General features: G+C 49.2%; 4 protein-coding genes across 4 annotated transcripts; 2 read left to right on the plus strand and 2 right to left on the minus strand.

Moving 5' to 3' along the window:
- Positions 1-1,007: 1,007 nt before the first annotated feature.
- ACRALDRAFT_1062971 (glycoside hydrolase family 105 protein) lies at positions 1,008-2,571 on the plus strand. Its single transcript, XM_071016703.1, has one exon. The coding sequence runs from the start codon at positions 1,164-1,166 to the stop codon at positions 2,295-2,297; it is 1,134 nt and encodes a 377-aa protein (XP_070873024.1). The 5' UTR covers positions 1,008-1,163; the 3' UTR covers positions 2,298-2,571.
- Positions 2,572-3,197: 626 nt separating this feature from the next.
- Positions 3,198-4,480, minus strand: ACRALDRAFT_1075923 (glycoside hydrolase family 61 protein). The gene is made up of 3 exons (XM_071018447.1): positions 4,103-4,480; positions 3,680-4,023; positions 3,198-3,514 (listed from the first exon to the last, which is right to left on the minus strand). Exons 1-3 carry the CDS (start codon positions 4,311-4,313, stop codon positions 3,359-3,361), a joined length of 711 nt encoding a protein of 236 aa, XP_070873025.1. The 5' UTR covers positions 4,314-4,480; the 3' UTR covers positions 3,198-3,358.
- Positions 4,481-5,899: 1,419 nt separating this feature from the next.
- Positions 5,900-8,272, minus strand: ACRALDRAFT_1041757 (uncharacterized protein). Its single transcript, XM_071015231.1, has 3 exons — positions 7,569-8,272; positions 7,035-7,486; positions 5,900-6,952 (listed from the first exon to the last, which is right to left on the minus strand). Exons 1-3 carry the CDS (start codon positions 8,067-8,069, stop codon positions 6,220-6,222), a joined length of 1,686 nt encoding a protein of 561 aa, XP_070873026.1. The 5' UTR covers positions 8,070-8,272; the 3' UTR covers positions 5,900-6,219.
- Positions 8,273-10,063: 1,791 nt separating this feature from the next.
- ACRALDRAFT_209466 (uncharacterized protein) lies at positions 10,064-12,546 on the plus strand (the record flags this gene model as incomplete). Its single annotated transcript, XM_071022676.1, has 20 exons — positions 10,064-10,110; positions 10,161-10,200; positions 10,237-10,337; positions 10,384-10,518; positions 10,571-10,651; positions 10,707-10,865; positions 10,916-10,928; positions 10,961-10,997; positions 11,115-11,156; positions 11,210-11,286; positions 11,322-11,533; positions 11,591-11,750; positions 11,782-11,835; positions 11,875-11,933; positions 11,992-12,006; positions 12,038-12,093; positions 12,125-12,196; positions 12,232-12,286; positions 12,372-12,439; positions 12,518-12,546. 20 exons carry the CDS (start codon positions 10,064-10,066, stop codon positions 12,544-12,546), a joined length of 1,512 nt encoding a protein of 503 aa, XP_070873027.1.
- Positions 12,547-20,042: the final 7,496 nt, after the last annotated feature.

The following is a 20,042-nucleotide window of genomic DNA, read 5'->3' on the forward strand; positions in this document are numbered from 1 at the left end:
AAACCACGACTCCAGGATTCTCATGCCGGGACTCTGGGATCGAGCCAGATGCTTCCCCGTGGGGTAATGGAGACGACTAGGGTCTTTGGGGTATCTTTTGACCGAGATGGCGGCGCGCGCTTCACCCTCCACGACTAGAACTTGACCAGATGCGCAGGTGTCAGGTGTTGTTGAGGGGCAATCACTATGCTTGTTGGTGTGCGTCTGCGCTGATCTGCACCGTGTGCGGCCTAGGTCCCATGCCCCCCTGGACGAGATTCTCGGGATGGACAGCAAACGCCGCCACAGTCGAGTGCCATGAAGGGGTTTCTCTGTGGAAAGTGTTGCTTGGCGAGAGCTTATGTGAACAGGATGCGTCTGGACATCATCAGATAGGGCAGTTCTATGCTGTACTTTGATCAGACTCCATAACCTGGCGGCCGGTACGCGAGTGCAGCCCAAGGTAAATGCGTCAATGCATAAATGCCCACCTAGACTCATGCAATGAAAGAGCTTACCAGGGGAGTCATGTTCATCTGCCAACCACTCGACTTGCACCAGTCCATGTGGGTGATTATAGGAATGTGATGTCCGACCAAACAGAAGTTAACGGACCTCTTATTCTCCACCCCCGGGTTGTTGGTCTCCTTTGGGATAGGGGAGGGTCGCACAACGGCGGGGTAAAAAAGGAGAGCCCGATCAAGTTGGCGGACGCAGCGTCGGTTCTCGGTCTGGTTGAGGCCGAGAACTGAGCCCCGCTGTCCCGGGGAACCGCTCGAGCTACTGACCTCCAACTCCCGCGAATGGATCTGGATATCCCACCATACAAAACCCTGCAAGGCCGAAGAGTGTGGGATATTTACCCCCCGAACCTGCCATGCTGGGCTTGTTATTCAGACCTTGCTTTCGTGCAATGCAATACCTCACGGGGAGTATTACACCGAGCAGCGAGCACAGAGCACAGAGCATCCAAGCCCAAGATAGCTGCGGTGCTGAGCTACCCCTGATGACCACAGCCGTCATCGTACAACATACGTCGCCCCCCTCTAGTATTAGTTCAGCTCCCATGGAAAAGTCGCGCCCTTGTAATTCGTACTTCTCGCCGATATACTTACCCAAAAGTGCTGCCAAAATTCAAAGCGAAAAGACCCAAAGCTCATCCTTCTTCAACCAGCCAACCTAACATGCCCGCCGAGGTCCACGGCCTCCAATCGGCCGAAATCCACGCCAAGGTCAAGAAGCTAATCCACGAGCTGGTCAACATCAAGGACGCAACGGGGGAGTTCCTCCTCAAGCTCGACGATGGACGCATCATCGACACCAAGGGCTGGAACGATTGGGAGTGGACGCACGGCATCGGACTGTACGGTATATGGAAATACTACGAGCTGACGGCCGACGAGGAGTGTCTGGCCATCATCGAGGCCTGGTTCCGCGACCGCTTCGCCGAGGGCCACAAGGGGAAGAACATCAACACCATGGCCGTGTTCCTGACCCTGGCCTGCGTCTACGAGAAGACGCGCAACCAGACCTACCTCCCCTGGCTTGACAGCTGGGCCGAGTGGGCCATGCACGACCTCGGCCGCACCCGCTTCGGCGGCATGCAGCACACCACCTACCTCGAGATCAACGACGAGCAGCTCTGGGACGACACCCTCATGATGACCGTCATGCCGCTCGCCAAGATCGGCCTCGTCCTCGAGAGACCCCACTACGTCGCTGAGGCCAAGCGCCAGTTCCTCCTGCACGTGCAATACCTGAGCGACCGGGAAACGGGTCTCTTCTTCCACGGCTGGGAGTTCACCGACGCCCCCGGCAGCGGCGGCGGCCACAACTTCGCCCGCGCCCGCTGGGCCCGCGGCAACGCCTGGCTGACCATCGCGCTGCCCGAGTTTGTCGAGCTGGTCGGCCTGCCACCCGACGACCCGCTGCGCTACCACCTGCTCAGCGTCCTCGAGGCCCAGGTGCGCGCCCTGGTGCCGCTGCAGGCCGCCAACGGGCTCTGGCGCACCCTGCTGGACGTGCCCGAGGAGGAAGGGTCGTACCTCGAGTCGAGCGCCACGGCCGGCTTTGCCTACGGAATACTCAAGGCGCAGCGGAAGCGATACATTGGCAGGGAGTTTGGCGACACCGCTGTCAAGGCCATCAAAGCCGTCATCGACAACATCAGCCCCGAGGGAGAGCTGCTCCAGACGTCGTTCGGGACCGGTATGGGCCGCGACCTGCGCCATTACAAGGACATCCCAAGGACGAGCATGCCGTATGGTCAGGCTATGGCCATAATGGCGCTGGTCGAGTTTTTGAGAGTCTATTATTAGAAGACGACTGAGGGAGGGGAGAAAGTAGGGTGATGACTAATAACACGTGATTTATTGTGTGAGTGTGGAGAGGCGGAATAACTAGCTTCCGATCAGCATGTACTCGACTTGATTCTGCTCATAGGATGAACTGTCTCCTACAGTCCAGGCTTCTATCAGTCACCTACTTACAATATTCAGTTTCTTCGTTCAATTTAATCAAGAGGCCCGTTATCCGACTATAGTTTAGACATATATACAACGTAGACCCTTCGGAACTACGATTATAAACCACTCTAACGTTTTGATATTAAGTTAGATCAATTCGATCGCTCGGACTTAAGTAACGGATAGCTCGTTTATTCGAGCGAAGCTAATAGTAGCAGTAACCATAACTCCTTTCGTCGTCTTCGTCTTCGTCCTGATGGGAACTACAGTCGGAATAACCAAATGGTATAGTCGGAATAACGCGCCTCTTAATCAATCTGTCACGTCGTTGACACGTTGTATGCGACGTCACCCACCAGACTGGACTTTATTCCACGACTACCCTACCGGATTTTCCTGTTAATCATATCTTCTGAACACACAGAGCCCACGATGCGTGTTGAAAGAATCTTTGTGGCCAGAGCCAACGCCTGACCTGCAAAGGACCTTGGCCCTGGCTCACATGGCTTAGATGCTCTTCATATGCTCTGGTGTTGTCTGCGAATACCCCATTATCATCAATCATTCTCCTGCCTTAAGAAATCGTCTGCGCGTACAGGAGGGTAACTCAGCGACTCGTACCTACGTATCACTATCCTATGCACACGATACTGGGCAAGAGTGTAAATGTAAATGGATAGCTCGAGAATGATGAACGCTGGACTTGACCAAGGGACAAGAGTGGCACAACACATCACTCAACTTTCCACTGGAGCAATTCGTATGGCATCGAATATGGTTTCGTTAAAGTTATCCATGCATAATGCATCATGTTATTTACGGGGAGGCTATGTACAATTTCGGCTGCTGAGTCAATCGGTCGAGTGTGAAACCAGCCAAGCCCATTTGAGTCGTGAAAGGCCAAGTGGAATTCCTTAGACAGTGACGACGGGGGGCCCGGGAATGACGTAGTTGTCGATATCGTCCATCCAGATGTTGATGAGGATACCGGGGTCGTTGGCGCTGTAGGCGCCGGGGATGGAGACGCCGGAGGGAATGGACGCGCTGCCGCCGTTGGTGACAGAGATTTGCTGGAAAAGAATTATCGTTAGCACCGTGGTATTTTCTTCAAGTCGAGCAGCGAAGAGAACGTCAAGGGATCCCAATATAAAAGTGGGTGGGAATTCAAGCGAGGGCATCAAAGATAAGGATGCAACAGAGATAGACGTATAAGGAGAAAGAAAGGGAAAACCCACGTAGCATGTCATGTAGAACTGAGCACCACCAGGCTGGCCAGCCACGTGCAGGGCGATGGCCTCGGCGCGGACGAGGTAGTCGCCGGACGGCAGGCCGGCGGGGACGACAAAGTCAAAGTGGCCGCAGTTCTCGTTAAGCACGTCGGTACCCCAGAGCTGCTGCTGGGGCGAGTAGCCAAACTCGCCAACCTTGAACCACGGGCTGGAGCCGTCGGCGGTCGTGGCGTCGTTCACGGCCGACATGTACACGAGGACGGGGCCGAAGTGGTTGCCGCCGATGGCCGGGCGGTTGCAGTCGCGATCGTTGGGCTGCTCGTGCATCTCCACGGTCACGGTCGAACCGGCTAGGGGGGGAACACCATGTTAGTCAACAAAACAAGTCAAGAGAGGGCTGGGAAGAGACGGGCACGGGGGATGGCATACCTGGGACCTCGCAGATGCCCATATGGCCAGCGGTCCTGCCACCGACATTGCAGGTCAGGTCAGCCGACGAGACGTTCTCGACAGGGCTGTTGCTGCGAGGAAGACGAGCGCAGGTCGTGCCGTGGTCGACGCCGTTAACCCAGAGCTGTTGGAAGGTGGCGTGGCCAAGGGCCAGGCTGGCCGAGGCCAGGAGGGTGAGAGCGGACTTCATTGTGGCGGGTGGGAGGCTTTGGGCTGGAGGTTGGGTCGTGCGTCTGAGATGGTCGTCTATTTACCACCGTCGTGATCGTCTTACAGTTGATGATGAGGCAAGGGAAGCAGATCGATCATCGTGAGACAGGGAAGCTTCTGCTTAGAGGGGAGGCAACAGGAGATATATATATACTTCACATTGGACGGACACCCACGTCTCGACTGTCTCTGACATGCTACTTCTTCCCTCCATCCCCCACCCCAAGTGGCCCCCTTTCCGTCGTCGTCATGCCCAGCATCGGGACTCCTTGTTTTTCGGCGAGAATGTCCGATAAAGGGAGATCAACTGATGGTTATTCTCGGCCCTTCTTCTGCATGTTGGGCATCATCGTCCCCTATCCATACTCGTCCGTAGTTCTAATTCGTCACGGCATAGGTATGCAAGGCGGAAAGCCGTGCCGTCGATCAACGTCGACTTGACCTTGGGTGGAATCTGGGGTAGTAAATGGACCACTTTGGGGGGAGGAAAGGTCAGTCACCCAGTGCGAAAACACATGACGTTTTCGTCATATCGCGGGGTTCCCCTCCAGACCCAGGTTCGTTCACAGAGCGCTCCATCTTGAATCTTGTGCCCCCGCACAGTCCTTGGCTCCTTGAGCTGAGAGTTCAGGACATCTCACCGCTGCGGTAACGAGTCCATGGCACGAAGAAGGGTAACAGAAGCTGCTCTACCCCGTTTTCCATGTGTTGGACTCGCTTCCTTGAAAAGTGTGCGTCACTGAAGAGGCCGGCATTTACGACATTTGCAATCTTTTTACACGCGGCTTGCTAGGGGAGTCCTGGCTGATCAATGCCGGTTAGGGCGCGGAGGCTCGTCCCGAGATCTGGGGTGGAAGGGGGCCGAGAACATCATCGTGATTCGCCAGTATTGTCCGCCATGTCCCTGCTTCTTCACGTCGTGTTAATTAATTGTTCGAGAGACTTCGGCGTTGAGGACAGCCAATAAAAAATTTCAAAGACATCTTAAATGGACACGGAGAGAATGGAAATAAGGGGGGTCGAAATGGCTTTGTTGTGTACAAAGTACGGATAGTCTGTCGGCATCGTCGCCGCTTAACAGAACGATACCCTTCGAATGCCTAGGCACACTAGTTCTAGTGAGTCTGATGGGCGATGCTTGAGACGCAGGCCAACTCATTGAGAGTTCACTCGCTGAGGAATGAGTCGTGAGGGGAACGATGTATTGGTCTGATCCGTCGTATATTCCAGACGCAACCCAAGAACTTGGCATAATCCGTACTCTGTACTGTGATACGGTATCTGTATTTTGCGGCCGTGTCGAGATGACAACTGTGTCGTCGAAAAGAGATGGCCGTGGGGGTGCCAGAAAATAGGAGGAAACACCAAGAAAAGAAGTCCCGACGGAAACCAGTGTCTGTTCGACTCTCGGACGCCACGGTTTTCGGGTAAACTGCGGGGTTTCTCCTTGGGAGTTGGGCGGTATTTGTAATACTCATCTTGGATCAAGGCAGGTCGGTCATGTGACCTACCTATCACATCCTCGCGTCTTTGGACCGAGGCTCCTTTGGACCCATGTGTTCGACAACCGCCAAAGAATTTCACAAGTCGTCGATATCTTGACAGACAGGGGCAATGGCTCCTTTATTAATCTTTATATAAACTATTATGGAATGTCCATACCCAACACATACCAGGTATCAACCGCTTCATGAAAAAAACACCCAAGCCAGCACAAAAGTTGGGTATAAAACAATCGTCGTAACCCAAGGGAAGACCACCCACGGCCTTCGTACGTTTCCATCGTCACAACGTGGCTCCAGCCTCCCATATTTCAAGTCATTCCCTTCCCCACGAATAGGGCTCGTCTTCATCCGATAAACAAATCCCCAACATCTTGCCTGTGCTTAGGCGGCAGAGTCCCCGACGTTCTCCACCGTCTTCTCCAGAACACCGTCGGGCGCCCTCTCAGCCCCGTAGGTGGTGTGAGGCTTCCACTTGGCCGACGTGCGAGGAGTGGTCTCCTCCATCATCCTGTCGACCTGCTCGAGCGAGAGACCCTTGGTTTCCGGGACGAGGAAATAGGTATAGACAAAGGCGCACGTGCACAGGCCACCCCAAACGAAGAAGACGGACGATTTCATGTCGCCGCGATTTGTGCCGACCATGTAAGGGGTGATGACGGCGATGATGGTGTTCCAGAGCCAGTTGGACGCGGTGGAGAGAGCGACGCCACGCGAACGGATGGGAAGCGGGAAGATCTCGCCGATGACGATCCACGCGCCGGGACCCCAGGTGGAGGCGAAGAAGAAGATGAAGATGGCGATAAAGGCGATCTGGGCGTTGACGGCCGAAATGTTGTTGGCGAGGCGGTCACCAGGGGACGCGGGGTCCGGGTGGGTGTGGTTGAAGCCGACGGTGACACCGACAATGGCAACGATGAACTGGCACACCAACATGCCGAAGGCACCAATAATGAGGATGGTACGGCGGCCGAAGCGCTCGACAGTCCAGAACGAGAGGGGAGTGGACAGGACGTTGACCAGTGTGAAGATGAGGGATGTAAGGAATTCGTCCTCAATGGCGCCGGTCGACTGGAGGAAAGGGGTCGAGTAGTAGAAGATGAAGTTGACACCAGTCCTGAAAGGTTTTCAAAGTCAGTCTGCGAACCGAGAGAGAGAATGGGTTGCTTTTGGGGAGGGATGAGCTTGCAACTACTCACCATTGCTGCATCATCTGCATGGAAGTACCCAGGATGGTCTTGCGGAGGTTGGAGTTGGACTTCCAGAGGCTGCCACGGAAGCAGTTCAGCCAGCTACCGAGCCAGGTGGTGGAGGGCACGAGCGCACGCTCATACTCCTCGTTGGCGACAATCTCGGCAAGCTCGGCCTGAATGTACTCGGAATCCTTGGGCTGGCCACGAACGCGGGAGAGGGCCTCGGCGGCCTTGGCAACCCGACCCTTCTTGACGAAGTAACGAGGCGAGTCGGGGAGGAAGAGGAGGCCACCGCCGAGGATGAGGGCCCAGGGGAACTGAATGGCGATGGGAATACGGTAGGCGCCGGTGTCGGTCCTGTCCTTTGTGCCGTAGACGACGACGGAGGCCAGCAGCAGACCGATGGTGATGCAGAATTGGTAGCCAGCAACCAGGGCACCACGGACCTTGCGGGGGCACTATATGGAGAAGGAAAACAGTCAGTCGGTCAGTTCAACCGCATGCATGATGGGAGAGGAAGAGAGGCCAACAACGACGTACAATCTCAGACATGTACAGAATGACAATGGCCGACTCGAAACCAACACCGAGACCGGCGACGGCACGACCAGCGGTGATGAGGCCTAGGGAAGCGCTGCCCTGGGTGATCATCTGAATCACCACACCGACCATGTAGATGACGCAGCCCATGATGACGGTCCACTTGCGGCCGATCCAGTCGGCGACATCGCCGGCGATGATGGCACCGATGAAAGTGCCGAGCGAAAGCATGGAAACGATGAGCGACTGGTTCGAGTCGGTCATTTCGGTGGCGTCGGCACCTTCGACGGCCTTGATGAAGATCTGAGAACCGAGTACTCCGTTGATGTAGCCCGAGTCATAGCCGAAGAAGATACCGCCAAAGGCGGCGAAGGCGCACATGAGGTAGGCCTTCCAGGTGACGGGCGCCTCGATGCGCTCAACATCCTGGGTGGCCTGGAGGGCGATGGTGCGATCGGGGCCCTCGACCGCGGCGGTCGTTTCCTTCTCTGTTGAAGACATGGTGACTGCGTCGTTTCACAGAAGAAGAGGGGGGTTGGATTGGTCGGGGAGGTGAAAAGGAAAAGGAAGAGAAAAAGGATCCTTCGTTAGTTCGAGGTCGTCGAGTTAAGAGTGAGACTCAAGACGGACAAGGTGTTGACAAGGACGAAGGACGAAGAAGAAAAGAGAAAAGGAAAAGGGGAAACAGAAAGAGACGGGGACGGGGATATTAAATGCTAAAGCGACGATCGTGATATGCAGGAAGGCACAAATGGTGCAACGGCCCTTTTATCGACCAGGGGTCATGTAATTTATTACCTACAACGTAATTACATACAGCCATGGGCTCTTCGTGTTTTCACGCCCTCGCGCCTCACGCCTCACCACACACACGGCGCCTCTCACGTCTACCGAGCTTCCTTCTCGGTACTTACAACGTACAGCAACCTAGCAGGGCCACAACTGTACACTACCCCGGCCTGAACGTTCCCGCCCTCCCTCCTGACCCCCGTTTTTCCCTTTCCACTTCCCAATGGAGGAAGCGATGCGGGTTGGGATGGAGTCCGTTGGGGTAGCTTCAATGTCCTACCACGAAACGGAGCAGAAGAAACGGGCCGATAAGTTTAACAGGGCCCTCTTGTCTTCCCCAATCTGCTTGGCGCGAGAAGCCGGGGTTTTCTCCACAAAGGGCCAGGGTGCGTCGCCAAGAGAAGGGAAGGGGCCCACCGGCGAACTTGGCTTTTCGAGCCTATCCGTACATTGCTCACATGAGAGTGAATCTTTGAGGGACCGAGCTTGTAAGTTGTACGTTGTATGTAATCACCTATCCTATCTCATCACCAAAGCTGGGGTACTTCGTACCAGCGCTAATCCCCTCGTATTGAGAGGTACCTACCCCATCCATCCCCATCGCCTTATTCCTTCCCCATGGGATTACGAAGTACCTAGATACTCATACTTCGTACATCGTAGGATTTCGCATACATACACGTCGTGGCGTGCCGTGATTCCCATAATCTCACGACATTATTGCAGAATGGCAAGGTAAGTAACACGGGGACATGACCAGTAATCGAGTGAAGGTCCTCCTTTCTCGCTGCCCTTTCTCTCTCTTCTCTCTTCCGCGATATCGTCTTTGAAGCCAAACAACTGGAGATGTCGCGTGCTCTCTGTAAACACTTCCGATTGTGACCTCATTCTCCCTCGGCACAGCTCAAGGGACTATGCCATGGCGTGCCAAGCCATTAATCGAGTCAGCCAAGTTTGTTGACATGTCAACTCACTGTCAACTCCACACATTGCAAAAAACCATCACCACTTGTGAGCCTCATGGCGGGGATTCTCGCTGTCGAAATCCGGGGCTCCGGACACCTTCCAGGCTAGGCCGTGGAAAAGGCCGGATGTCCCCGTGTTACAATGGAGAGGAAGCGACCGAGACTCGCCGAACGAACATCACGCCGAACTTCTATGCAATGTACGTTGTATGTTGCAGGGTAACAGAGTCCAGTCTGAGAAATAAGAAGCGAAGCGAGAAGAAGCGAGACGGCCGTGGTGGCTAGGGCCCATTCCAGTAGCTGCCAAGGCCGAAACGGGAGCCGAAATAAAGACGAAGCAACCAACACCCAGAAAATTCGCCGTTGTCTCGCCGTCGCGTGGCAATGTGGCACATGTCGCCGAATCAGCGTTACATCGTGGAATGGGTGTTTTTTTTTTTTTTGGTTTTTTTTCTTCCTATTATTTCTTGTTTCCATCCCACCTATTCGGTAGGCCTGGTCACAGAAAAAGGAGGAGACTGAAAAGGGCTGCAGGGAGACAAAGAGAGAAAAAAAAAAGGTACAATGTGTGTACCTAATTACGTTGTAAGGCGTTTACTCGGTCTCATTAGAATGCGGGAGTGGCCTGGCGTTGCATGGATCGCCTTTCCCGGCAATCTCAGTGGCTGATGCGAGCGGGCCATTTCGACCGAAAAAAGGCGTGGTCCCACTAGGCACTAGAAGATTTGGAGTAAGGCCGAGATGACCGATGGCCTAATACCAAGTACCTATACCCATTTTCTCTTTTCGTTTCTTCGTACGGCATCACGTCGCGGTATTGTACATACGTTGTATTCAGCAAACGACGAATCCCGGCTGATCTTTCTGTTTTGCTCATCGTCCCAAGACAGTGGTTCATGTCCAACTAACTTGAGACTACCTACTTTGTCTTGACCGTCATCGCTAACTTGATCGGGTTGGCTCAGCAGAAGACTCTCATCACATGCCCATCGCTGCTTTCGTCGCATAGGCATGTGTAAGACTCGCTAATAATCTGTCTTTATTGTCCGATAATGACCGAGTTTTATCTCCCTTCCAGAAGATAAAGTGTCGTCTCGATGCCATCTTCGGTTCAATTCTGTTTCTGTCCTTTCCACACTAGATGACCCTTGGATAGACACTTGCCTCGTTCTCGCCAACATACAGCACGCCGCATTGTCGCATCGAGCCATATAGCGCCCTTTAATCGATTCATGATGTTTTCGTCAGCGGCGCGGCTATACCCGAGTCATTCCAAAGTGGGTTCAAATGCCATGGTAAGGGTCTTGGTCGTCGCATGGCATCCAGGCCGTTTTCTTCACCACCCCATACTCTATCCGAGACCTTCTTTCCACGTGTGTCTGAGACGGATGGTTCATTGTCTCTCTTACCACGATACATTCCTCTCTGGCCACTGGACAAAACTTTTCTTGACAAAACACAGAATGAAATTATCACCATCATTAGCATCGGTGAACAAAGGATCGACTCCGGCATCGAAAGGATTTGAAAGGACGCTCGGACCGTCTCCCTCTATTCTCCGATTAGTTTAGCTACGAATACACTGGGTCTCAGCAACTACCGTAGTGTACGTTGTAACGAGTAACTTGACCTTACCAGCGCGTCCTCATACTTCGCAACTTCATCACTCTAATCCGTCAACTTTAAAAGTCTTAATAATTCGAATATGTTTCCTGTTACGCCGATATTATGTGTAGCTGTGTAAAATGGACTCGGACTGTATAATGTTTTTTGCTGTGATTTCAAACGGAAGTCGTGGCGTTATTTGTATCTACACTTGATGCTTTGTACTCCAGTGCAGCGAGTGTAGAGCGAACAATCTAAATCCAAGTCGTGTGTGTTTCGGAGCTTTCCGCAGCTCACTACCGTACGACATGATATTAATGCCCCTTCCGGCAGACAGAGCGGCTGGTGACGATAATAAAGTACAGTACACTCAGTAGTGTACACTACAACGTAGTCCACATACGGAACTATGCCCTACTTGTCTAGCCGCCCGTCATGCCGCAGCTCGGCGGCACCTCGATTCCCATTATGCAAGATCGGGCCCAATGGGCCAATACTCGGTCGTACTCGAGACGCTAGGCCGCTCCGCACCTCTGCGGAGCCCCCATACTCATTTGGTGATACTGCCAAATTGACCGAGACGTGTCCGCGGTGGAACCTCGCATTGTACGACACTATTCGTAAAACTAATCATATCATTTCAAAATTGCATTGTCTGCTGAGAGACGGTCCCGAGGACATCATGCCTAACGTGGCCCACACCAACTACCATCGCCACCTAACCTACTTCGTAAACGTAATACTAGCAGGAGAGCTCGGATGGTCCCTGCTCAGAGGTGGACAATGGGAGATTTGGGGAGGGACTAATGAAGCTCAGTCACCGGTGACCGGTCCCGTGCCATTCCCCATGGGAGAGAGGGCTGGATCTGGGGCAATTCTGGGGTTTCTGGAACCTTCATAGCTCTATCGTTCAGTTGGCCGAACCAAGGCCTTGGTTCCCTTAGTAGTACCATCACTCACCTCTCCGCATCAACACCATCGCTTCAATGATGCAGGAGAAGGGCACGTCAAGTTATCCGTAGATACTAGACCGTAGAGGCACCGCATATATCCGCACAATCAAGACGTACACGGTACATGTCGGTGTAACCTGTCCATGGCAGAACACAGACCTCTGAAACAGCTTTCTAGTCATCCTGACACCATCATCCTGGCAACGGAATCTGGTTGTCACCCATGTACAAGTATTGCGTTCAGTTGACAAGGCACGAACTGCCATAATAACCTCGCTCCCAGTTGATGATCCCAGCGCCGAAGCCACGGTACTATGTCCTTAGCCCCTAGTTCCACCCCCGTCTGCCGAGGTAAGGACGAGGTGCATAAGGACGAGGTGCACCATGCGATCGTCTCGCTTGGAGTGTTTGTATAATATAGGGCTTGACTGGAACGACCGTAAGTCCTACTACTTCGACCGTAACTTATAGATCCTGGTGGGTCTACATAGTGACATGATGTATCGTATATACAGAGTTAGGTCGCTACTTTCCACTTCGTACAACTACCTCCTGTCTCGTCTACTAGCCATATACAGGTAGTATACAACAAGTATTCAATTCATATCGTCCTTAGGAAGGTAGGTAGTGTGACAAGAAGCTGTGATCAACCGAACCGAGCTGTAGAGATACGATAGATTGCCTTGATTCCACACCTCAGGCTTATAGGAGGCTAAGCTATATATAGGCTGTGCCTCGGCTAAATATAACCAATAGGAATCCCCTTCCAGTAGCCTGTTTCATCCATAAGCCACACCAGCTCTAATGGCTAATAGCCTAGGAGCTCGGAGTCCTAAATCCGCGCTGCGTAGCCGTACCAGTATAACTGTATTTATATAACCTATTTAGTTATATAACACACCCCCTATTTCGAGCTATTTATTTAAAAACACTCGGAATATACCTAGGCTGGAATTATACTATAGTTAAAATAGCTTTAAAGAGCCGTTTAATAGAAAACCATAAAGGAAAACAGGTTTAAAAGAGATATAAAAATAATATAAAAGAAATAGAAAGGGATAATTAGAATAAAGTAAACAGGCAGCCTAGAATAGTAACCTAAGAGTAATATAAGCTAGAGGTTAGTAGGCGGCTCGCTATATATAATTTTCGTAGCCCGGTAGCCGAAATCGAGTTCTTTTAGTTAAATAACCTTCTTATTAATAATTTTTAACGGTTTTTAACGATATTTCTTTATTTTTTCACTTCCCCAGCTCTTATTTTTTTATTCTATTCTCTCGCTATAATAAGCCGAGCTCGAAAACGGTTAGAAGAGCTATATAAGTGCTAACAGGGATAGGCTCCTAAGAAGAATAATGCCCCGGCCAAAAAGGCTATTAAGAATACTGCCGTTAAGTTAGGTCGGGTCTCTAAGCCCGTTAAAGTAAGTTAATTATTAGTAGGAGAGTCGAGTGCTTCTTACTAATCGAGCTATAGAAGAATACCCGTAAGGCCGCTAAAGATACCGCTAATACCGCCGCCGCCGCCGACTCCTCCGCCGCCGCCACCTCTACCGCCGCCGCTAACCCCGATATCGCTACCAAGGGCTCTAGCAGCTCGGTAACCGCTCCTAAGGAGCGATTTTCGGCTAAGAACCCCCCTCCCGACTTTATAGGAGAAAAGTTTAATACGCCCTGCGAAGGGTATATTAAGGCCTAGATCGCTAGCTATAATAAATTTATTCGGTGTATCTCTATATATAATATTACTAAGCGCTATAAGAAGTATTTCTTAGGCGGGTATAAGTGCCACCTATAATAAGCGTTATTTTATCGAATAAAGCTAAGCAGAAGCTGATAAGCATAGCCCCTTAGTCGTGGTCCCTATAGCCCGCCGCGCCGCTATCGCCGAGAAGGAGGTGGCTAAAGAGGTTAATATTAGTATTAATAATACTATAAGTTCGCTCCTAGACTATAGTTAAGAAGCTGTCTTCTAACTTTTATAGCTTCTTAACCGTCTACGCCTAGCCCTACGCCTATTCTAGGATTTACTTAAATGCCCCGAGTATCCTAAGATTTTCGAGCCGGCCTACTAGGCTCCCGTCGCTCTAGGAGCCGGTGCGGTAATGGCCGCTAATACTAATCCTAAAAAGAGGATTAAACACTATTTAATAACCGCTATTAAGGATATTTTCGGTATAGTAGACAAGGCTTATAAAAGCCGGGTTAGCGGGGCCTCCTATAGTATTACCCCCTCTACTCTAAATAAGCAGAACTAAGCTAATAGAGAGGAGGCGCGGGCCGATAAGGCCGCTATTATTAAGGGTGCCCCTAAGGGTAATGATATTATTATTAAGGGAGGTTATAATATTATTATTTAAGTATTATTAGAGTGGTTTAGTTATCTATTCCGGCTTTAGCCGATAAAATCCTATCCGTTACTACGCTACTCTAAATTCCTAATTATCGCCCGCTAACTAGGTTAAGATATGCTTTAAATTACTTAAACTTTTAACGACTAAGGGCCTTCGTGAGCCCGTCTACCGGTATCTTAGCGGTTAGTAAGTAGACGATTTAAAAAGCTCCCTTCTTATACTCTTAACGTATCTATAAGCTTTAAATATTAACGTGACGAAGCCTAGTCTTAATTCGGGCGCGCTCTTCCACTATAAGTCGAATCGTCTAGTAGTTATCACAGGCTATCTCCTAGGGGGTCCCGGGGTTAAACCGTATTTCTATAAATAGCCGTTTTAAGCTTATAGTCTTTTTCGTAGTTTCCTATAAAGCGAGTAGCTTAGCTTCTATTAAAGAAGTTATAATAGTCGATTATCTTAAGGCTTTCTAAACCACTAAACCGCTAAATAGGCTAATAAGATAGCCTTATAAGGAACACCGGGTTTTAAGGTTATTAGCGAAGGATACGTCGCTTATAATCACTATAGCCTGCGTTACGCAGCTTAAATCCGTGCCGTACTAGATTATCAAGTCCCGTGTCATGTATAAGTAATAAATGGCTTATTCCACGGCGTCTTAATACTCTTTTAACGGGTTAGTTAGGAACCTAGAGAGCGAGGAAGCAGAAAACGCGACGTCTAGCCATAGTATTACTGCTATATAGAGCAACGAGCTAACCTTCTCCTAAAAAGCCTTAATCTCCTATAGTATAGCCTGGTCCTCCTGCTTTATAAGCTCTATAGCAGGGATTAGTATACTAGGATATATATTCCGATCTGCCTAGTTAAAGCGAGCTGCGATCTTTTCTATATATAACTTATACGATAGGAAGATCTTTTAGTTAGGTCGGTCTTAGATAATACGTATACCGAGAAACCACTCTGCGTCCCCTTTCTTAAAGAGCTCGTATTTATCTTTTAATCCCTTAATAGCTATAAGAGCTATATATAGGCGGTCCCGATAGTAAAGGAATAGAATATCGTCTATAAAGAACACCACGAAGGCATCACGAGCTTCTAAAAAGAATAGGCATAGTTCTTCCTTACTATAAACTAAACTAATAGATTCGAGTATAACAGTAAGGTCCTTATACTATAAAAAAGGAGAATCGCGCAGGCCGTATAAGGCTTTATCGAGCTCTAAGCTAGTCTCGGGCTTCTTAAAGCTATCCGGTAACTAATAGATAACAGGCTCGCCGTCTTTACTTCTTTTAGCGTTAATAAAAGCGTTAACGACATCGAACTACTTGATTTCTAGATCGAACTATGCTGCTAAAGCCATTACTACGCGGAAAGACCGAGAAGCGAGCGTGGTAGTATAGGTGCCCTTAATTATAGAGCTTACCTATAGGTCTCCTCGAATAATAAGGCGCGATTTATATCGCTCTAAAATACCCTCCTTATCGAAAACGTATATAAATACTTATATTAGGGGAATTAGCCTCGTAGTGGCCTGGTTCTATAGGATCTCTCGCCACGTCTTCTTTTCGAGCAGCTTATTCACTTCCCGATAAGCTGCTTCTTTAAATTATAAGCCTATAGGATATAAGTAAAGGTCTCTCTAGTACCTTAGCGGAGTCTTAAGGTTATCGTGATATATAGGGTTATCGCTTTTAGGCTCTAATAAAGAGGAAGAAGTCTCTGCCTATGTACCCTTAGTAGCCGCTAAAAACACTAAATAAAGCGTTAGAACGCTAACAGGATTAGCTATAATTTCCTCTCCGAGCTAATTAGGTATTAGAAAGGTGAAAAAATACTGTTATCCCGCGAGGACTAGATCCTTATCTGGTTCTATCGTGTAAGTCTATAGATTTATCCTCGTGGCTTTACCCTTAGCCCTTAGTTACGCGATTCTAGAACTTCTACGCGGAGGACCGCTTAGCGGCGGCCAAGGCGCCGCCCGCCGTTTCGCGGTGTATATAGGCTTCGGTGCCGTAAAGGCAATTAACTTAGTTAAAGGGGTCGGGGTCGGGCTCTCCTCCCGTCCCTAACTCGGCTTAGATACTGCCTTATTAAGGAGATAAGGCCCGTGAACCTATAAGTCTAGCTCTAAAGTCGGTTTAAGAGCTGGTTCCGGGTCGTGACTATCCGGATAAGGTTCGGGAGAAAGGCCTAGGTCTAACGTGTACGGCGCCGGGACCGCAGGAGCCTATAGGATCAGGACCTCGGAAAGGTTAGAACCGATCACCGTAGCTATAGATAAGCTGCTTTCGACTTCCTAGAATTACGCTAGTTCCGGGGAAGGTCAAGGGGTCTAAAGACTAAACTAGGTCGGTGTATACTAAGCGGCAGAAGATAATATACTACTCTTAATAGTAGCTAAGTCGCTCTATTTTCCGGATAAAGCTACCTATATATACGTGTCTACTACCCCTAAGCTTATAGAATAGGACTCGGAAATACTAAAAAGGTCTATTTACGAGATCCAGTAATTATCTAATAAGTCTTCTTCCTCGATTTACACGATCTACTCGGAAGTCTCCCTTATAGGCAGCGCCTCCAAGCTTTTTATATCTTACTTATAAAAGATCTGCTCGTTAAAACTTATATTACGTATAGAAATCACCTTATCTAGTAGCGGAACCTAAATCCGGTAGATATTATAAGCTACGTAGCCTATAAGATACCCGATATAGGCCCTAGGGCTAACCTTAAATCTCCTTTTATCTCTACCTGCCTCCCTATCACGGATTAATAGATATACGCGGTACCCGTAGGCATAGACGCCGCTCTAATCCGGGCATAGGTCGGTAGTATACTCTTTAATCGGAATCGGAGCTTTATACCTAAACTAGATATAAAGGAATTCGACTAGGGATTTCTATTCGAGCCGCTACGATAGGCTTATATTATATAGGTATACTACTACTTTTAACGCTTCCGGCTATATCTTTACTAAGAGACTAGCGCCGTTAAGTATAGCGTTTATTTTATCCGTAATCTCCTTAATAAGGCGTTCGATACCGCTATTCGGTTCGTGAGTATAAGGGGGGGTCGTTTCTAGGTCTATACCCTCCACTCCGCTTTAGTGCCTATAACACGACTTTTTGCCTAAAGATAGCAGGCTAGGCTCGTTATCGGAGCGTAGTTTATAAATCGTAACCTAGAACTATCTCTTAACCCACCTCTCGAAGCTAAAAAGAACGCGGAACACCTCGTCTACTATCCTGGACAGTAATATTATAACGAAGGTCTAACCGCTATATTTATCCCTAAGGAAGACGGCCTACCTATCTCCGTTATAGCCGCTTAGAAAGTCCCTAATATCCTATAGGACACGCTAAAAGGGGCGTAGTAAGCGATTCTCTAACTTCCGGCGTAAGATAACCCGAGTTTAGTAGGTTATCCTATAGGTCTTATAGTTATACCGCTTAGTTCCAGAAATCTGCACGTTTTAGGCGTTCCTGACTAGCGCGCGGAGCGCCTCTAGGCTAAGATAACCTGCCCTTAGATACTATAGATTCTTAATATCGATACAGGGATATAGGGGGTCGTAAGAGGGACGAAAGCATGGCCCTGGTCGGTAAGCTACTACCATGAGTAGCTAGATAGGGTCTATACGGATCGGTATTACCCCCTAGCTTTTAGGGCCTAAACAGGAAGAAAAGAAGTACGAAGAAAGGGGCTTATATTCGAGGAAGGTAAGGTTATATTAACGGCTTATCTTTAATAAAATCTCGCTCTTTTTAGGAGTCCCATAGCGTAGGGAGTAATTATACCCTTAAACCTAAATCCTAACCCTTTATAGCAGAGCCTTAAAGACTATATTCGTGTAAAACCCTTTAATAATAGCCACCTTCTTTAGCGTTAAATCCACCTTCGGAGCTCCTTTAGCGCCGTTAAAAATCCTTTATAGTATTTAGGTGCTATAGCCTAAGATCGGAAAGAAAGTCGTGCCGGCCTTAATATATTCGCTATTAGATAGGATAAATATGCCGGGCTCGAGGAGGTTAAGCGAGTTTACTAGATAGGTAGCTCCGTAGTTATTAAGTAAGGTGCTTTTTAAGAGCGGATATAAGCTAGGCGTTATAGTAATAAAAACCTGCGTAGCTTAGTGCTCTCCGTAGATTATATCGGGATCTAAAGTGACCGCGATAATATAACCTGGATAGGTAGGAGAGTTACTGCTTTTCGACGAATCCGCTCTAGCGGTCTAGCCTAACTTTGCTTAGTTTTCACGGAGCTGCTTCTAGCGTGACTTCTAGTATTCTGCTCGGATCTTATCGCACCGGGCCTTATCTAGCTCGACCTTCGGGTCCGGGTAGCTACCGGTAAGCGCGTATTTTAAATAGTTATAATATATAGGCTTTTAACGGTATAAGCGCTAATAGGGGTATTCGTAGGACCGCTAACCCCCTTATCCGCTATCCTTTAGTTAATCGGAACGGCCGCCGAGCATAGTATATACTACTAAGCCGCTATAAGCGTTTAATTTCGAATCGTGGATAAAATCGATAAAGGACTAGCTATAATCGAGGATCTCTGGCTAGATATTTTTCCTATGATAATCGCCTAATTCGAGTAGCTTAGTAAAGGACTATTAGGGCGTAAAGCGATATATAGCTAGTATAAACTCGCGGATTACTAAAATCTCGTCCACCTCCTTCTATCTATGGTTTCTAGCGCGCGATAATTAACGGATCTAAGCTTCGTACTAAGCCTCCGGCTTAGTATTTCCGTGTTAGGCGTCGCGTAGAACAGATCGGTAGTCGTTCTGGATAGTTAATAGGATAGTAAGCTCGCTAGGAGCGTAGGCGTCCTTAAGAGCTTTAAGCAGCTAGCGAATAGTATAGCGACCCTCGCGGACCATAGATATAAGCGGCTCTGCCCGTGTTACCGAGATAGCTTTAGAGATAGCTATCTCGAAACCGGCGATATTACTAGTCTTCCGGATTAGAGACAGGATCGTTTCAAGCTTCCTAGTAAGGGGTTAGTATTCCTTTCTCTTTAAATCCGAGGACTATAGTGCCCTAAGCAGAGCTGCTTTAACCTTATTATCGGATAGTTACTTAACGACTTCGCCGCTACGGGTCGTAAGACGCTCGCGGATCTCGTGCTCGGAAATAGGATTAAGCTCTGGCAGGATATCGTTAGACTAATTAGGCTTATCCGGATCGATTATATACTATATTTCTAGCGTACGAGCCGCGCCTCTGACTATAGAGTACTAGTCGATCTAATAATTCGAGTATATAAGCTTAGGTATATCCGAAGCGTTAACCGCGTAGTCGATCTCCAGGGTATAGGCTATAGTGCTTAAAAACGGAAAAGTAAGCGAGGTGTAGGTGTAAGGGAGCAGGTGATATATAATAGAAGTGGATAGGGGATAAAATAAATATAGGAAAGAGATAAAGGAATTATAACTCGGAACGGTCTTTGCGATTAGTGGAAGTTACTAGTATACTACTACCACCCGGGCTTATAACTATAATAAGAAGCTGTGATTAACCGAACCGAGCTATAGAGATACGATAGATTACCTTAATTCCACACCTTAGGCTTATAGGAGGCTGAGCTATATATAGGCTGTGCCTCGGCTAAATACAACCAATAGGAATCCCCTTCTAGTAGCCTGTTTCATCCATAAGCCATACCAGCTCTAATGGCTAATAGCCCAGGAGCTCGGAGTCCCAAATCCGCGCTGCGTAGCCGTACCAGTGCAACTATATTTACATAACCCATTTAGTCATGTGACAGGTAGGTAGCCTCCTTATTAACATATCCATTTCAC

This window comes from Sodiomyces alcalophilus (assembly GCF_042370955.1).
Source record: "Sodiomyces alcalophilus JCM 7366 unplaced genomic scaffold ACRALscaffold_6, whole genome shotgun sequence".
NCBI classification, from domain to species: Eukaryota; Fungi; Ascomycota; class Sordariomycetes; order Glomerellales; family Plectosphaerellaceae; genus Sodiomyces; species Sodiomyces alcalophilus.